General features: G+C 40.1%; 1 protein-coding gene across 4 annotated transcripts in view; it reads right to left on the bottom strand.

The window, feature by feature from the left end:
* opcml (opioid binding protein/cell adhesion molecule-like) overlaps positions 1–19,774 on the bottom strand; it is a 1,046,295-nt gene that overhangs the window by 86,202 nt on the left and 940,319 nt on the right. For all 4 annotated transcript variants that reach the window (XM_043676827.2, XM_043676829.2, XM_043676828.2 and 1 more), the window contains exon 4: positions 18,564–18,695. In XM_043676827.2, coding sequence (XP_043532762.1) covers positions 18,564–18,695 — 132 coding nt within the window. The remainder of the gene's footprint in view (positions 1–18,563; positions 18,696–19,774) is intronic.

A 19,774-nucleotide genomic window follows, 5' to 3' on the forward strand; every position in this document is an offset into this window, starting at 1 on the left:
GGTTTGAGTTCAATACAGCCTTTCAGAGGAGAGAAAGTCCTTTACCCCATTGTGCCACTTGGTCCCTCTGGGAAACTCCTTCCTTAAACCATTTCTAAGACCCTGTATATTGAATATCTCGTTTCAATTAATCTACATTGCAGAGCTGTGAAAATGTACTGGCAGCATAAAGGAAAAAATAATATTGGTGCCAAACTATATATAGGTATTCACAGTCCTCAGGGCATTATGTTTAAATCTATTTCATGCTGATCCTTATAGTAGTTTTTTTTATCTTCTTCACTGCATATCACAGATATGACAGCTAGTGACTAGTCAAGGCAAAAGAAATAAGTTGCAAACGCAAAAATTATCTTGGCATCTTGGCTTTGAACAGAAGCAGATTTGGCAGCTAAGACAGTGCAGTCTTGAATTGAAGTGTCTGTCACTCAGACAATAACATCAGCAACCATGTTTACTCCACAGCAGGATTCAGATCATGCACTAGTATCAGAATTACATCAACTCTTATTTTGCGGTCCCCATTGCTAACTTGCAGCGTTTCCATCAAAGGATGTATTGTTTTTGAGACAGGACTATTGTTGAGGTGGCACAATAATTGACTCCAGAGTCATGGGTCATCACAATGCAAGATGCTAAGAAAAAACAAATGGTTGCTTCATTGACCAAACTTTCCTTGAAGCAGCTCATCTGTGACTTTTCCCCTGTCACATCTGCCAAAGAAAATAGACATTTCTTTTAAAAATTAGTCGCTCATTCATGGTATGTGAGCATGGTTGGCAAGGTCAGCATTTATTACTCACCCCATTGTGACCAATAGTAAGTCTTCCATTAACGATGGGCTTCAGGCAAGGGATCATGAAAAAAGGATATTTTATATTTTTTTGAACACAGGAACTAGCTTTAGTCTATACACAGTAGCTTGTTGCAATTATCGACTAAAGAATGGATATGAACAAGGTTGGGAGCATTGAGTAAAATTCAGACAGACTATAGCAGAGATTTTGCCCGAACATTATGTGATGCACATGGCAGCAGAAAAATCTTTCCGGTCATGGAACTTGTAAGAGAAATCATGTCACAATTGAAATGCTCTGAAAAATTTTACCTAACTACCCTGATCTTAAATTGACAATTGCTTTCACAACTTTAGATGACTGGTGGCTACAGCATCTATCATTGGCTTATGTCAGGGATCCCTTGCATAACATAGATATTTGGAAAGGATTAGATTAGATTGGATTACTTACAGTGTGGAAACAGGCCCAACATGTCCACACCGCCCCGCCGAAGCGCAACCCACCCATACCCCTACATTTACCCCTTACCTAACACTACGGGCAATTTAGCATGGCCAATTCACCTGACCTGCACATCTTTGGATTGTGGGAGGAAACCGGAGCACCCGGAGGAAACCCACGCAGACACGGGGAGAACGTGCAAACTCCACACAGTCAGTCGCCTGAGGCGGGAATTGAACCCGGGTCCCTGGCGCTGTGAGGCAGCAGTGCTAACCACTGTGCCACCGTGCCGCCCACGATAATTAGCTCAATTGCCAGAACATTTAAATGCCATGCATGAAAGCATAAAAAGCATACTTTTAAGGCTGAGGTTTCGGGAAAAGATCAGGAGAGCTATGAGTTGTCATATCTGGTCATTGTGAATGCATGTTTAGATTAGATTAGATTACATTACAGTGTGGAAACAGGCCCTTCGGCCCAACAAGTCCACACCGACCCGCCGAAGCGAAACCCACCCATACCCCTACATTTACCCCTTACCTAACTCTACGGGCAATTTAGCATGGCCAATTCACCTGACCTGCACATCTTTGGACTGTGGGAGGAAACCGGAGCACCCGGAGGAAACCCACGCAGACACGGGGAGAACGTGCAAACTCCACACAGTCAGTCGCCTGAGGCGGGAATTGAACCCGGGTCTCAGGCGCTGTGAGGCAGCAGTGCTAACCACTGTTCATCCCAGAGATGTGACATTTTTCTCAAAGGGAGGAAAAAAAGAATGGGAAAATTCAAGAAAAGCTATAGACACTGATGGTAAACCAATGGTCTTGCAACATAGGGTCATAGAGCTGTACAGCATGGAAAGAGAACCTTCGGTCCAACTCGTCCATGCCGACCAGATATCCAAAATTGATCTAGTCCTATTTGCCAGCATTTTGTCCATATTTCTCTAAGCCCTTCCTGTTAATATATACATCCAGATGCCTTTTAAATATTGGACTTGGACCAATTTCCACCATTTTCTCTGGCAGCTGATTCCATACATACATCACCCTCTATGAAAATGTTGCCTCTTAGGTCCCTTTTAAGTCTTTCCCCTCTCACCCCAAACCTATGACCTCTAGTTCTGGACTCCGCTACACCAGGGAAAGCACTTTGTCTCCTTACCCTATCCATGTCCCTTATGATTTTATAAATCTCTATAAGGGCACCGCTCAGCCTCTGACACTCCAGGTAACACAGTCCCAGCCTCTCCCTATAGCTTAAACCCTCCAACTCTGGCTGCATCCTTGTAAGTCTTCTCTGAACCCTTTCAAGTTTCATAACATCCTTCCTCAAACATGGAAATCTTTGAATAAATTTGACAGTCTTCTTGGCATTGATCTCACATGTATGGAGCCTGAGTAAATTCTGGAAAATGAAGATGCACTGTGCAATTTGTAAACACTTATGGCAGTCTTTTGACAGAGGACAGGTTGCAACCTATAACAGGTTAACTGAAAGTAGACCAAGAGATGGAGAAGATCAAGATAAGTTAATTTATCACAAAGATTGATTACCAAACATTGGTACTAGGATGACAAACATGCCAGAAAGGGTGGCAGAGTGAAGGTAAGTCAACATAGGAAGAAGGATCAGGCAGGTCTCAGAGAAATACAAAAACTGGCAGGATAATGGGCAGGATATCTGATTATGGCTTTGAAAAAGGAAATGAAAATGTGGAAAACCAGGAAATGTAGTGTAAGCTCAATCATAAACTGAATCATGATCTTAAAGCTCAAGGAAAAGATCAAAAACTTCTGAAATGAAGTTTGGTGACAGAGATGGCAGGTTGAGAACTATTGTCTAGTTTGGCCAGGAAACCTGACAGGAATCGCAGAACAAGATCAAGAACTGTATAAAAAAGATCGGACAGCGCTGCAAGAAGCAGAAGCCCTTATAATAATGAAACTCCAATGGCTAAAAACAAACTTGATGGGAAATTCATGAAGGAGGCAAACCAAAAAAGGCTTGACAGTTGGGCAGAGTTTTAGCACTTATGATGACAAACTCATCAGCATGTAAATCCATTCATATCAAAACCCCTTTATTATAAGGTGATCAATTTCAAATGGAAATGCGTTTAATGCTTACAAAAGAAGCTGGAGATATAGAAGTGAAGTTATGGAGGTTAAATAAGCATGTCAATGGTTAAATTATGCATCAAAAGTGTGGTATTTTGGGGTTACCTTTTTCTAAGCAAAAGCTAGTCATGTTCAACTAAGAGCAGATACACCACTGTTTTATAGAAAGAAAGTCTCGAAAGTAGAAAGCAGATAATTTCACCTGGCAAGGATTTGAGGCATTTGAAAACCTACGATAGGTAAAAATTATGAAGAAACTCAAAATTGAAAGTCAGGTTTTGGGTGACTTTAAATGTTAATATACAAACCTACACAAGTTGGAAGTAAGCCTGAATCATGAAACCTACCTAGTGAATGTTGATAGGATCCTAATAAATCAGGCTAGATTCATGTAACAGGAAGGTGATGATCAGTTGAGAAATTTTATTTTGCAAGTGAACTAGCTGTGCACACAAACTGGACTGGAAGCATTTTATCATTGATTCGAGTTAAACAACTTAATGAAATATACTATCGTTGTAGAAATGCTGAAGGCAAGAAAGATAATGAAGAAATTAAATCCAGAACAGTGTACACTTGGCCTTCCAGCCCTGGGTGACTTAAAAGGAATTAAATCAGTTATTTTTTAAGATGCTTTACAGGGTAATCTTCCAAATGGTTATTCATGCACAGGACGATTCATTATATTTTTAGTGGAAAGAAATCATAAATGTCTGTTAGCCTGGGAATTGATTAAAAAAAGGGTAGTTGAAAACACTTTAGCTGCAGAAACACATGTGTTGGTAGAAGCAATAGATGTGGTAATGTGTTTATCAGGTATGTTAAACAAACTCCTATATAAGAAGTAATCAGGAACAAATATGTACCTATGGAATGCTGTGCTGATAACCATTCCATTCTGAGACCATGCCCACTTGACAAAGTGTGTGATGGAAAAGAGGCTTGAGCATTGATCTTGGAAAGAAAGCAGATTAAAAATAAGATCAATCAATGCAAATCATCAGCTAACAGATTGCAGATTGCTTTACAAGAAGAACTGTTTATCCAAAAAATTGCTAAATATTTTCATACAAAAGCAATTTACATTGAAATTGAATGAGAGACAAAATCTACTGATTGTACTCTCATGGATTTTTTTTGTTTTTTTAAGATGGGGGTTGATTGCTGAGTTTGGAAAAGATTGGTTGTGTACTGCAACACACAATGAGGTATCATTTTTTAAACAGATTCTTTAATTTCATATTAAGAAAAGGAGAAATCTGTTGGCATCTAATGTTGTGAATGGATATTAAATACCTTTGAATGAAAGGTAACAAAGAAAATGGATTTTTCTAACTAACAATGTAATTGGGCTAAAAAGTATTTTATTAAGTCAACAGGGTCCTAGTGTCTTTGAATGCTATCACAAGTTCTGTGTGAAGAAATTGAAAAAGTTCTTCTTGAGAATATTGGTCTCTATTTGCTTCACATATATGCTCAATCCACCATCAGCATTGTGGATTGGTTAACTGATAGAAACCACAAAAGGGGGTAAATGGAGCATTGTCAATTTGACAGGCCATGATGAGGTGAATGCCTCGGGGGTTAATGCTGGGCCTCACTTATTTCTAAATGATATAATGAATTAGACAAGTAGAGGATTCCGTATGTGTGTTTAAATAAAGAACAATACAGCACAGTAACAGGCCTGTCGGCCCTCCCAGCCTGTGCCGAGACATTTTGCCCTTCCATACTAAAACTGTCTTCACTTATAGGATCCATATCCCTCTATTCCCTTCCTATTCATGTTTTCGTTCAGGTGCTTTTTGAATGCTGCTATTGTGTCTGCTTCCACCACCTCCTCTGGGAGCATGTTATAGGCACTCACTACCCTTTGTGTGCAAAACGTGCATCACATATCTTTTTTAAAATTTGGCCCTCGCACCATTAACCTGTATCCCCGAGTAATTAACCCCTCCACCCAGGTAAAATGCCTCATACTTTCCACAGTATCCATGCCATTCACAATCTTATAAACTTCAATCAGAGCACCTCTCAACCTCCAGTGAAAACAAACCTAGTCTATCCAACCTTTCTTCTTGGCTAAATTCCCGCCTTATAAAGAAACATCCTGGTAAACCTTTTCTGTACCCTCTCCAAAGCATCCACCTCCTTCTGGTAGTGTGGCAACTAAAACTGGTAAAGATTGGAATTATACCGATGTGTGGCCTAACTGAAGTTCTATAAAGCTGCAGCACAACCTAGCTATCCTTATACTCAATGCCCCTTCCAATCAAGGCAAGCATGCCATCAGCCTTCTTTACTACCTTATCTACCTGCGCTGCCAATTTCAGTGATCTGTGGGCCTGCACACTGAGGTCTCTCTGCATATCAATACTCCTAAGGGTTCTGCCATTCACTGTATAATTTCCACCTGTATTTAATCTTCCAAAATGCATCACCTCACATTTGTCTGGATTAAACTCCATCTGCCATTTTTGTGCCCAATGTCTCTAACTGATCTATATACTTCTCTATCCTCTGAAAATCTTCTTCACTGTCCACAACTCCATCAATCTTTGTATTGTCTGCAAACTTACTAATTAGATCAGCTAAGTTTTCCTCCAAATCATCTGTGTAGACCACAAACAGCAGAGATCCCAACATTGATCCTTATTAGATTAGATTAGATTACTTACAGTGTGGAAACAGGCCCTTCGGCCCAACAAGTCCACACCGCCCCGCCGAAGCGCAACCCACCCATACCCCTACATTTACCCTTTACCTAACACTACGGGCAATTTAGCATAGCCAATTCACCTGACCTGCACATCTTTGGACTGTGGGAGGAAACCGGAGCACCCGGAGGAAACCCACGCAGACACGGGGAGAATGTACAAACTCCACACAGTCAGTCGCCTGAGGCGGGAATTGAACCCGGGCCTCTGGCGCTGTGAGGCAGCAGTGCTAACCACTGTGCCACCGTGCTGCCCATAATACCACTATGGAATACCACTAGTCACAACTATCCATTCCAAAAAGTATCCTTCCACTGCTATCCTCTGTCTCCTTTGACTAAGCCAGTTCTGCATCCATCTTGTCAGCTCAGCCCTGATATCATCCATCTTCACCTATTGTACCAGTCTGCCATGAGGGACCTTGTCAAAGACATTATTAAAGTTTATGTAGATAACATCAACCACTTTTCCTTCATTAATCTTTGTCACCTCCTCAAAAAGCTCAATCAATTTAGTGAGGCATGACCTCCTCTGCATAAATCCATGCTATATAACACTTATAAGCCCATTTGGTTCAGAATGCCTGAAGATCTTATCCTTGCGAATTCTTTCCAATAATTTTCCGACCACCAACTGAGACCCACGGGCTTTTAATTTCCTACTACCCTTCTTAAACAATGGAACTATGTTGGCTATTCTCCAGTCCTCTGGGACTTCACCTGTGGCCAAAGAGGATACAAAGATGTCTGTCAATGCTCCAGCAATTTTTTTTCTTGCCTCCCTCAATATCTTGGACAGATCCCATCAGGACCCATTGACTTATCTAACTTAATACTTTTTAAGAAGTACAACACCTCTTCCTTTTTAATAGCAATGTGGCTTAAAAATTCAACACTCCCTTCCCTGAGATCATTCTCTACCAATTCCTTCTCTTTCGTGAATACTGACACAAAGTGCTAATATCAAACCTCATCTACCTCTTTTGGCTCCACACATAGATTCCCGCCTTTGTCCTTGAGTGGGCTAACCCCTTCACTGGCTACCCTAATGATACAAAGCTAGGTGGGAAATCAAACTGTGTATAGAAGATACAAAGAGGCTACAAAGAGATAGTTAAAGTGAACAGGCATTAAGATTACAGTTGGAGTGAACTGTAGCGAAATGTGAGGTTATTTGATTTTAAACTTAAGAATACACGGGAAGGGTATTTTTATAAAGGTATAATAGTGTTAAATATTGCTTTTCAGAGAAATTTGTGTATTCATACAAGGAACAGCAAGAAATAGCATGCAGGAACAACAAGCATTTAGGAAATTCAATAGCATGTGATGGAAGGTGTTATCAACAGAGCTATCTAGCAGCACCTGCTCAGCAATAACCTGCTCAATGTCACCCAGTTTGAGTTCCATCAGGGCCATTCAGCACCTGACCTCATTACAGCCTTGGTTCAAACATGGATAAAGGAACTGATTACCAGATGTAAGGTGAAGGTGACTCACCTTGAAATCAAAACCACATTTGACCAAGTGTGGCATTAAGGAGCCCAAGCAAAATTGCAGTCAATGGGAATCAGTGAGGAAGCTCTTGCAGATTGGGGTCACACTGGACACACAGAAGATGGTTGTGGTTGTTGGAGGTCAGTTATCTTAGCTCAAGATCATCTCTGCAAGTTCCCCTCCAAGTCATCAATCAATATGACTTGGAATTGTATTAGTGTTCCCTTAGTATTGCTGGGTCAAAATCCTGGAATTCTCTCCTTAATGTCAGGGTAGATACTGAGGCAATGTTTCTCCTGAATGGGGAATCTGGAACCAGGTGCACAAATGCAAGATAAGTAGCCAATCTTTAAGAGTGTGAAGAGGAAAAATTTCTTCACCCATTGGTTTGGTGATTGCATACAGAGAGTGGTGGTAGAAGGTTGTTTTTCAGACGAAAAGCATGTGATCAGTGGTGTGCCACAAGGATCAGTATTGTGTCTACTGTTGTTCATCATTTATATAAGTACTTTGATGAGAATATAGGAGACATGGTTTGTAACTTTGCGGATGACACCAAAATTGGTGGTATATTGGACAGTGAAGAAGGTTAGCTAAGAATACAATGGGATCTGGATCAACAGGGCCAGTGGGTCAAGAAATGGCAGATGGACTTGGATTCAGATAATTACGAGGTGTTGTATTTTGGTAAGACAAACCAAGGCAGGACTTGCACAGTTAATAGCACGGCTTTGGGAAGTGTTGTCAAACAGAGAGACCTTACTTACCTCCTTGAAGGTGGCATCACAAGTAGACATGGTGGTGAAGAAGGCATTTGGCACGTTTGCCTTTACTGGTCAGAGCACTGAGTATAGGAGTTGGGATGTCATGCTCTAGCTGTACAAAGCATTGGTAAAGCCATTTTGAACTGCATACAATTCTGGTCTTACTGCTTTGGGAAGGATGTTATTAAACTGGAAAGGGTGCCAAAAAGGTTTACAAGGATGTTGCTGAGACTGGAAGGTTTGAGTTGTAAGGATAGGCTGAATAGGCTGGGAAGCTGAGGGGTGACCTTATAGAGGTTTATAAAATCACAAGGGCCATAGGTAAGGTGAATAGCCAAGGTATTTTGTTTTGATTTGATTTATTGTAGTAGAGTGAAAAAGCAAACAAAGACATGCTGATCACAGGGTGCTTCGACAGAGTGAGTGGGGCATACAAGGTTATGGCTGCACAGGAGGTACACAAAGCAAGATCAACATTATTTGAATTTAGAGAGGGCCGTTCAGCAGTCTAATTGCAGCAAGGAAAAAGCTGTTCTTGAATCTGTTGGTGCGAGTGTTGAAGCTTCTGTATCTTCTGCCTGACGAAGAAGGTTGGAAGAAAGTATTATTGGGGTGGGATGGGTCTTTGATGATGTTGGCAATCTTTCTGCAACAACGAGGAGTGTAAATGGTGTTCATGCACAGAAGGTTTGCTTCCAATAATGGTCTGTCCTGTGCACACAACTCTCTGCTATTTCTTATGGTTCTGGGCAGAGCAGTTGTGTACCTGAACAGAATGCTTCCTCTGGTACATCTGTTAAAAGTTGGTGAGGGTCCTTCTGGGCTTGCCATATTTTCTATGGAAGAAGACACATTCCTGTGCTTTCTTGACCATCGCATCTATGTGGGAGGTACAGGACAGATTATCATCACTCCTCGGAACTAGACGTTCTTGACCCACTCCATCTCAGCTCCATTGATGTAGACAGGGGTTTATCTTCCTCTTTTCTTCCTGAAGTCAATGATTAATTCTTTTGCTTTGCCGATGTTGAGAAAGAGATTATTATAATTGCACGTGGCATCAAGCACTTTATCTCTTGCCTCTACTCTGACTCATCATTGTTTGATATCTGGTCTACCCCAGTGGCATTGTCAGCAAAATTGTAGATGACATCTGTATGGGATTTGGCTACATAGTTATGGGTATACAGGGAGTACAGTAGAGGGCCGAGAATACATCTTTGCAGGGCACCAATGTTAAGGATTATCATGGAGGAAGTGCTATTATCTATCTTCACGGATTGTCGTCTATGAGTAAGGAAACTGAGGATGCATGGGAGTCGAAAACTAGAGGGCCTAGGTTTAAGATGATGGGGAAAGATTTAAAATGCATCTGAGGGGCAACTTTTTAACATGGAGTATGGTACGTTTAAGAAAAGAGCTGCAATTGCAAGTGGTAGAGATGTGATGGTCAAGAAGACACAACAATGCCTCTTCTTCCACAGGCGGCTTAGGAAATACGGCGTGACCATACAAACGCTCACTAACGTTTACAGATGCACCCTGGACAGATGCATTCTGTCCAGGTACATAATGCCCTGGTACAGCAACATTACAACATTTAAAAGACATTTGGACAGGTACAGGAATAGGAAAGGTTTATAGGTTGAGTGCAAGCAAATGGGATTAGTTAAATTTAGGAAACCTGGTTGGTATGGACAAGTTAGGCTGAAGGGCCTGTTTCCTGTATACCTCTGTGGATGCACACCATTGAACATACTTTACTGTTGGTACAGGATTTTTTGGCCTCTTCTGGAAACATAGGATATGGGCAGCAGGCAGCGAACTAGATGTAAAATCCAAAATCAGTCGGGATCATATTGAAGATTGGAATAGGCTCCTATTTCACATGTTCTAATGTTTAGTCAGGTATCTGGTTCCTCAAAGTGACCCTGTTTGTCAGACGGTGAAAATTGCACATAAGGATAAAATATGAAAAAGCCACCTTGATTGTGACTCATCACTCACTTCTTTGCATTGCTTGACAGAGCTGAGTGGCAAGATGAAGAGGAAGGAAAACTAAAGTCACGAAGAGGAATCAAATTGAAATTCCAGGATATTAAATTAATGTTTTACTCAGTGCTATTCAAGCTTAACCTGATTCTCCAGACCTCCTCCCAATGCCAATAGGCTGAGTTCTGTGCAGTTGTCTATAATTATTTGATCACTTGTCCCTGTACAAACATTTATAACCTTCAGATACACCAACACACTGAAGAGTTTACTAACACCAGATACTCTGTCTACTTTCTGTTTCTTTTACACAAGTGTTCAAAAATGAAATACAAAAATTATTTTGATCAAGCACAATTGTCAAAAGAAATGATATCTTACAGTAACAACGTCATCATGTAAAGACCCTGAAATAAATATTCTTTCTTCTGCTGACAGGTTTCAGAGGATAAAAAGCTCAATTTATTTATGACCACAATCTCTGTATTCATTTCCTGAAGGTTCTGGGAGCCGTGAATCATTCCCCACTGAATGAATGCTGCTCAAGTCTTATTGGCAATATCAAAGAACAGAAGCAAGCGAGAAGATAAAATGTCAGAATGCTGTTTTATTTACCATTAGGAAATTATTTCTACTTTGAAACCTTTGTTGAATGCGACCCAATGTGAGATGACAGCTGCAACCTAAAAATCTAATGAATGTTATCCAGTGCTGAACTGCTATGGTGAAGGCTGAAGCTCAAATGACAAGCTTAATTTTCAGTGAGGCAATTCAGCTGTGTTGCATTCATTCATTCCTTGTTTTGCCAGAGTTGGGGAATTAGTGTGCTCTGCAACTGTTCAACGAAAGGATGATGAAGGTAAATAAAAAAAAGTATGAGGTACTTACAATGGGTGTTACACTTAAATGTAAGACAAAAAATTAATCATTCACTGTCTGGAAAGTGGAAAGTATGCACTGTGCATCAGGATTTGGGAATTTAACATGGGTTTGCTATCGCACAGTAATTAATATTCTATCCCTGACTCCAGCTCCAGAACTCATTAAAGTAGACACAACCAATAGAGTGAGAACTGTGGAAGAAATAGTTCTGAGGACTGGATTAATAAAATGTCATAGAAAATTGCAATGAACTTTCTACCTTGGAAAACTTGTTGAGAGGCATTTTAAAAATGATCTGAATTTCTATACGTGCAAGTTCCTTCATTTCTTTTGCTGTGAAGTTATAAGACAAGTGAGAAATTGGAACTACACCCAGCCTCTAATGAGGAATACAAAGACAACTTATGAGGAAGTGGAGAGAACCTTCAGCGTGCTTTGGTACAGAAGGATCTAAGTATCCTCATTTGTGCATTACAGAAAACTAGGAATGCACAATAGATATAGCAGGTAATAAGGATGACTAAAGGAATTTCGGCATTTACTGTGAAAGGAATTGAGTGGAGTATTGTGTACAATTTTGGTCCCCTTCCTTGAGAACAGATGCAATTGCTTTAGAAGCAGTTCAGAGAAGGTTTACTATTTAAAGGGAGAGTTAAGAAGAGCAAAGAGAGGAAGTGAGCAGCCTTTAGCAGGTAGAATAAAGGAGAACCCTAAAGCTTTCTGTAGGTATGTGAGGTCTTGGGTCTGTTTTCATTGGAAAGAAGAAGGCTAAGAGGGAATTGGATAGAGGCATACAAGATGATCAGAGGATTAGCTAGGGTAGACAGTGAAAGTCTTTTTCCTAGGATGATGACATAAGCTTGTACAAGGAGGCATAACTACAAATTAACGGGTGTTAGATTTAAGACAGATGTCAGAGGCAGGTTCTTTACTCAGAGAGTGCCAATGTAGTTAACTCAGCCACATCAGGGAGATTTAAACAATCCTTGGATAAGCACATGGATGATGATGGGATAGTGTAGGGGGGTGGGCTTAGGTTAGTTCACAGGTTGGCGCAAAATCAACAGCCAGAGGGCCTGTTCTGTGCTTTATTGTTCTAGTTCTATGCTCTAAGAGGGCTTCATCTTATGAAGAGAGATTGAACAGTTTATGCCGACAGTGTCTGTAGCTCAGTGTCTGAAGAATGAGGGGAGGTCTAATTGAGGTATAGAAAATGCGAAATGGGATTAACAAAGTCAACGTAGAAAGGATGCTTCCTCATGTGGGGCAATCCAGAAGGAGGGTTCATACTTTCAGGATAAGGAGTAGCATATTTAAAGTAGATGAGGAGGAATTATTTCTCTCAAATGTTTTTTAAATCTGTGGAATTCACTACCCCAGAGTGCGGTTGATGCTGGGGCATTGAGTAAATTTAAGAAGATGGACAGATTTTTAAATTAGTAACAGGTTGAAGGGATATGGAGAGCGGGCTGGAAAGTGGAGTTGAGGCCAAGATGAGGTTAGCTATGACTGTATGAAATGGCTGAACAAGCTCAAGGGGCTGAATTCCCTACTCCTGTATCTTAGATTCTTAGGTAATTAAAATGACAAATGAATGGTCTGGAAGTTTTGGGGTTGCTCCATGTAGCAGAACCTTTGCACATGCCTCCTTTCCAAAATTCCTTGATGCTGTGGTCAGTATTCGCAGGAGGTGACAGCACACCAAGAGGCCCTTAATAAAATCAGGTCAGTGCCCCTTATGGTCAACAAAGACAATTGGGACCCAAAGGCCCATTTCTGTGCTGTATCATTTCTATGGTTCCGTGATATTACAGAGTGGGAATATTTTAACTGATTTAACCTGTTTTTCTGTTACAGATTTTATGGTTGGGTTCCAAGGATGTCAACCGAGAAGTGCCATATATCACGAGTTAGTGACATTATCTTGAGCCAATTGCAACTTCAATTAGATAAACGATGAGTGGAGATTTTCAAATTCGAGTGAGAGTGGGAAAGGGAAGCGAGGTGGGGTGAAGAGGTCCTAGAATGCCATGACGTGCACTCCTGCAGCTTCACATCACAGAAGGCAAGCTTTATGCCTCTCCTGTCAGAGATTTACATGCTCTCTATATCCCAGCAATTGTGGGACCCTTATAGGATGGTCCCAAAAGCCAATCCTGCTCCTTAATGAACTTGGTGGGCAGCTTCGGTTTGGCCAGAGTTTCTACTAGCTCTTGGTCAGAACAGATAGAAATCCGATCAGCTGGATTGTAAAAAAAAGTTCATGATTTAAAACATCACAAGTATCATTTCTGGAACTTGATCTTCAATTGAGAAAAGACTTGTAGCTTAAATTTGGCTGTCGCTATGGTGATAGTAAGAACTAAGTTCATGTTGGAATGATCATGGACATATATTTAATCAGCATGACAATCAGTAAGCCCACTGCTCTGGTTGAATGGGATTACATTGCGAAAACGCCTGAGCCACAAACATTTCGAAGTCCAAAGAATCATTTTTGGTCTTTGTGGAACTGGCTGCTCATTGGAATCATGCAGACATCAAATAGTAATCTGAAACAGGAATTCTGGCTGGAGATCTCAGTCAAATTATGCAGATGATCTTGTTGTAAGTGAAAATTTGTGCAAGTCAGCCATGATCACAAATTTGCTCATAAAAGATACATCTTATTTCCAGACACAATGCAAATGTTTGGTCTTACTCAAAAGTAGAATATTAACTATTCATTTAAATTAAAATAATAAAGGTTCTATGATTTCTTATCACTAGTTGTGTAATTCAAAGGCCTCACACATTCCTTATGAAGGTCGAACACATGAAACGTCAATTCTCCAGCTCCTCGGATGCTGCCTAACTTGCTACGCTTTTCCAGAACCACACTTTTCGACACTGACCTATAGCATCTGCAGTCCTCACTTTCCCCTTCTTCAAAGACCTGGCTGGCTGACTGGGTTATAACATTTGGAATCCAGGACTGCAGTTATAAGCCCTGATGTAAGGAATGTGAGGTTCTTTGCTCCAGATTTGAGCTTCCGTTATGAATTAAATGCTGTGGTATAAAAGTATCAATATTTTAAAGGCCAAACATGGCATTACATTGGATGAGAATAGATTCCTGAGAGTTCTTCAAGCTTGTCACAGCTGTTACAAAATATTGGCTGAGAGATGGACAAGACTAGCAGCTCAATGTTCTGGTTTTAGATACGACAAGAAGGATAGAAAAAAAAGCAAGAAAGGAAGGGGTGTAATGTTCTTGACTAAGGAGTACATTACCACTGTAACAAGGGAAGATACTTCTGAAAAATCGTCCAGTAAAAAGATACAGGGAAAAATTATAAATAAGAAAGGAAAGATCACTTTGATGGGACAGTACTATATGCCCCCCAATAGTAAGAGAGCAATTGAGAAACAACTATGTAAGGAGACTTCAGATATTTGTAAGCATAATAAATTTGTAATAATGGGGGCTTTTAATTTTCCAAACTTTGACTGGGGCTACCATAGTGTTAAAAATTGGGATGGTGAAAAATTTGTCAAAAATATTCAAGAAAATTTTCTTTATCAATATGTGGATGCTCCTACCAGAGAATAAGCAAAACTAGGCCTCCTTTTGGGCAATAAGGCAGGGCAGGTGACTGAAGTAAACATCAGAGAACTCTTTGGGCCTAGCAATCATAATTCTATTAGTTTCAAAATGGTTATGGTTATGGTTAATCCTTCCATAAAAATTAAAAGGTTTTAATTGGAGTAAGACAAACTTTAATGGTATGAGACAAGAACTTTCAAAAGTTGATTGAAGTAGACTGTTTGCAGGTAAAAGGACATCTGACAAGTGGAGGGCATTCAAGAGTGCAATGACAAGAGTTCAGAGCCTTTTTGTTCCAGTTAGAGTGAAGGGTAAGGCTGGTAATATGAATGGATAAATATTGAGGTTCTGGTCAAGAATAAAAGAGAATCTTTCAGTATAGACAACTTGGTTCAATTGAATCTCTTAACCAATATAAAGAGTATAGGGCTATTCTTAAGAGAGAAATCAGAAAGGCAAAGAGGGGATATGAGATAGCACTGTCAGATAAGGTTAAGGATAATCCAAAAGAGATTCTACAAACTCTATGTTAAGAGCAAGAGGGTAACTAGAGAGAGGGTAGAGCCTCTTAAAGATCAAGGAGGTTGCCTTTGTGTTGAACCTCAGGAGATGGGAGAGATACTAAATGAATATTTCATGGCAGTTTTTACTGTGGAGAAAGAAATGGAGTCTACAGAATGCAGGAAAATAAACTTTGATGTTTTAAAAACAGTTCACATTACAGAAGAGGAAGTTCAAGAGGTCTCAGAGAATACAAAGGGGGATAAGTTTGCTAGAACCTGATCTAATGTATCCCAGAACATTGTAGGAAGTAAGGGAAGAAATTACATGACTCCTTGGAGAAATATTTGCATCATCTATAACAATTGGTGAGGTGTCTGATGACTGGAGGGTGGCTAATGTTGTTCCTTTATTTAAATAAAGGTTGTAAGGAGAAATCAGGGAACTATAAACCTGTGAGTCTAACTTGAGTTGTGGGTAAATTATTGGAAGTGATTGTAAAAGGTAGGATTTATGAATGTTTTGAGAGGCAAAAATTGATTAGGGATAGCCACCATGGTTTTATGTGAGGGAAATCATGTCTCACAACTTGATTGAGTTTCTTTGAGGTAGTTGCCAAAAGAGTTGATGATTGCAGAGCAGGAGACGTTGTTTATTTGGATTTTAATAAAGCCTTTGACAAAGTACTGCATGGTAGACTAATTAGCAAAGTTACATCATATGGGATTCAGGGTGAGCTTGCCAGTTGGATACATAATTGGCTTAATGTCAGAAGACAGAGATTAGGTGGGAGGTTGCTTTTCGGACTAGAGGCCTGAGACCAGCAGTGTTTCACATGATTCAGTTTTGGGTCCTCTTTTGTTTGTAATTTAAATAAATGATTTGGATGAGATTATAGAAGTCATGGTTAGTAAGTTTGCAGATGACATCAAAATTGGTGGCATGGGAGACAGTGAAGGGGGTTTTCTAAGATTACAACCGGAGCTTGATCAAGTGGGTCAATGGGCAGAAAAACGACAGATGGGATTCAATCTGGATAAATGCGAGGTATTGCATGTTGACATAACTAGAAAGGGTAGGGCTTATACAATCAATGGTAGGACCTCAGGTAGTGTTGTAGAACAGAGGAACCTAGGGGTGTGTCACACATAGAAAGATGGTTAAAAAGGTACTTGGTACGCTTGACTTCATTGCTCCGTCTTTTGAGTATTGGAGCTAGGACATTGTTGAATACTGTGTCTAGTTCTGGTCACCCAGTTATAGGAAGGATATTATTAAGCTGGAAAGGGTTCCGAAGAGATTTACCAGGATGGAAGGTTTGAGTTATAAAAAAAGGCTGGATAGGCTGGGGTGTTTTTCACTGGCACATAGAAGGTTGAGAGGCGACCTAAAAGAAATTTATAAAATAATGAGAGGTATAGATAGAGTCGATGGTAGTTATGTTTTCCCTAAGATGATGAATCTCAAGACTAGGGGGCACATTTTTAAGATGAGAGGACAGATTTTTTAAAAAATGTAAGAGGCAAATTTTTACATGGAGTGACTCGCGTGTGGAATGAACTTTCTGAGGAAGTGATGGATGTGGGTATAATTACAATGTTTAAAAGACATTTGGATAGAAACATGAACAGGAGAGGTTTGGGGGGACTTGGGCCAGGAGCAGGCAGGTGGGACTAGTTTAGTTTGGAATTATAATTGGCATGGACTATTCTGACCGAAGGATCTATTTCTATACTGTATGACCTGCTATAACTTTAACAGAAAAGATGAATAATTTGTAGTAAAATAATGCAGAAGATAACCAGAATGATAGCTGGTGTACAAATCTCCAACCGGAACAATGGCTGGAATTTTCCAAATGGTCAAAATGTATTTTGGCAGTGTTGGCAGATGGAATCTTTAGGTTCCAAACCATGATTTGCCTGATTTCGGGCCTGCAGCTGGAGGAAGGGTGATGTCAATAGTGCCAAGTTATAAGGCACACCTAACTTCCAAGAAACATTAGCCCAGTTGCAATTAGCAACTCCGCCAGATCAACAACAATGTGGAGCTTGCTAGCCCTCATCCCATTGGGTTCCTACTCCTTTCATTCCCACCTATCTCTATCTTCCTTTCTTGTTATTTACTATTCTCAGTGCACTACTTTCACTTCACCTCCAAAGCCATTGATCTCCTTACCGCCTCCCTACCTCACCTAACCAACTTATCCAGTTTTGACTGAAAAAAAAATAAACATACAAGCTCTATAATAACATCTGTAAGTCCCAAGAAAGGTCATAAATCTGTTAAGATAAATACATGTAACTTGATAGGCAATTGAAAAGTCTAAACCTCTTTAGATGTCAAGTCTGTCACTTGAAGAAGCAATACAATAAGCTATAGGTTCTGTCAGTCATTACATAGCATAGGTGAATAAACAATGTTGGCAATTCAGAATTTTTAATGCTTTTGAAAGAATTCAAAAATGCACATGACTAACACAGCCTACAAATAGCCAAGCAGATGGCTGAGCTGGTCTGTGAAGAGTGAAATAAAGCAGTTGGGTGGGAGGAACCTTAAATAATTAGTTCTGGATGTCTCTGTGAGATAATCTTTCAACATTGTACAAAGTACCAATGTACTTTATTTCGGAGTTTATCTATTCTCTTGTACTTTACACTGTTTTACTTTCAATTGACAACTCAACAGTTGCCAGAAGTATCAACCTAACAATCACATTATTTTATGGTCACTTACTTTCCCCAATCATTCACTTCAATCATCATTGAAACAACTTTCGCCACATCATTCCATGAAGAAATGGTAACATCATTTTTGCAAACTTTTTATAATTTTACCATCTCTGATCTTTGATACACATCACAATGCTGGAGATATGGCTACCTCCATGAAAATTCCAGACATTCTGAAATGGCCACTTCAAAAATTATGTCAGTATCACTTAAATAGAAACCCATCAGTTTTGTGGTTCACACCTGTATCTGCACAGGTCAAAAACAGAGACGCAGTCGTGTTTTTTCATCTGAGCAGCCTTTTGTTCCCTATCCTGGATCTTTAAAGGGATCGTTAAATGTTGACAACTGTGTTTGGGTGAGGGGTTGTTGATGAGGTGTTCTGAAGTCTTGGACATTTCGATAAAGCAAATGGAGACCGATTCTGGATTTGGCCAAATAACATATTTCTCAGCAAACTAATTCTAGCATTTTGAACATCACAAAATTGACTAAAATCTACCAACCAATTAAAAAGTCAGCCACTTACAGTTCACTATTACTTCTACTTTTCGTACATCAGCAGATGACACCTCATTGTATGCACTACACTCGTAATCTCCAGCCTGTTCTTTTGTGATTCCTGTAATTTCAAAGTATTCATCTTCGACGAAATCTCGAACTGGAAGAGAAAACAAAGGCACACATGAGACAGAACTTAGGTCCACAGTTCAACACCATCTTTTTAAACTCTATAAAGAAACTCTGAGGCTCTGCAATTTGACAGGAGAAAATAAACAACTTTTGGGTACATCTTTGTTTAATTCAGATAAATGTGAGACGCTGCATTTTGGGAAAGCAAATCTTAGCAGGACTTATACACTTAATGGTAAGGTCCTAGGGAGTGTTGCTGAACAAAGAGACCTTGGAATGCAGGTTCATAGTCGCAGATAGATAAGATAGTGAAGAAGGTGTTTGGTACACTTTCTTTTATTGGTCAGAGTATTGAGAACATGAGTTGGGAGGTCGTGTTGTGGCTATATAGGACTTTGGTTAGGTCACTTTTGGAACATTGCATGCAATTCTGGTCTCCTTCCTATCGAAAAGATGTTATGAAAGTTGAAAAGGCTCAGAAAAGATTTACAAGAATGTTGCCAGGGTTGGAAGATTGGAGCTATAGGGAGAGGCTGAACTGGCTGGGGCTGTTTTCCCTGGAGCGTCGGAGGCTGAGGGGTGACCTTATAGAGGTTTACAAAATTATGAGGGGCATAGATAGGCTAAATAGACAAAATCTTTTCCCTGGGGTCGGGGAGTCCATAATGAGAGGGCATAGGTTTAGGGTGAGAGGGGAAAGATATAAAAGAGACCTCAGGGGCAACTTTTTTACACAGAGGGTGGTACGTGTATGGAATGAGCTGCCAGAGGATGTGGTGGAGGCTGGTACAATTGCAACATTTAAGTGGCATTTGGATGGGTATATGAATAGGGAGGGTTTGGAGGGATATGGGCCGGGTGCTGGCAGGTGAGACTAGATTGGGTTGGGATATCTGGTCGGCATGGACAGGTTAGACCGAAGGGTCTGTTTCCGTGCTGTACATCTTTATGACTCTATGACTCTTTGAGTTATTTTCTGACATTTTAATCTATTTCTGTCTCTATATCCAATCCATTGGCAGATAAATGTTGAGTGGATAGTTTCAAAACAACTTCTAACCTGCCAAGCAGCTATCAAATCCTTTAGCTGTCTGTTTGTAGAAGCAG

This window comes from Chiloscyllium plagiosum, unplaced genomic scaffold (genome assembly GCF_037043375.1).
Source record: "Chiloscyllium plagiosum isolate Xiang-an unplaced genomic scaffold, Cpla_swu_hap1 HiC_scaffold_29, whole genome shotgun sequence".
Lineage (NCBI taxonomy): Eukaryota > Metazoa > Chordata > Chondrichthyes > Orectolobiformes > Hemiscylliidae > Chiloscyllium > Chiloscyllium plagiosum.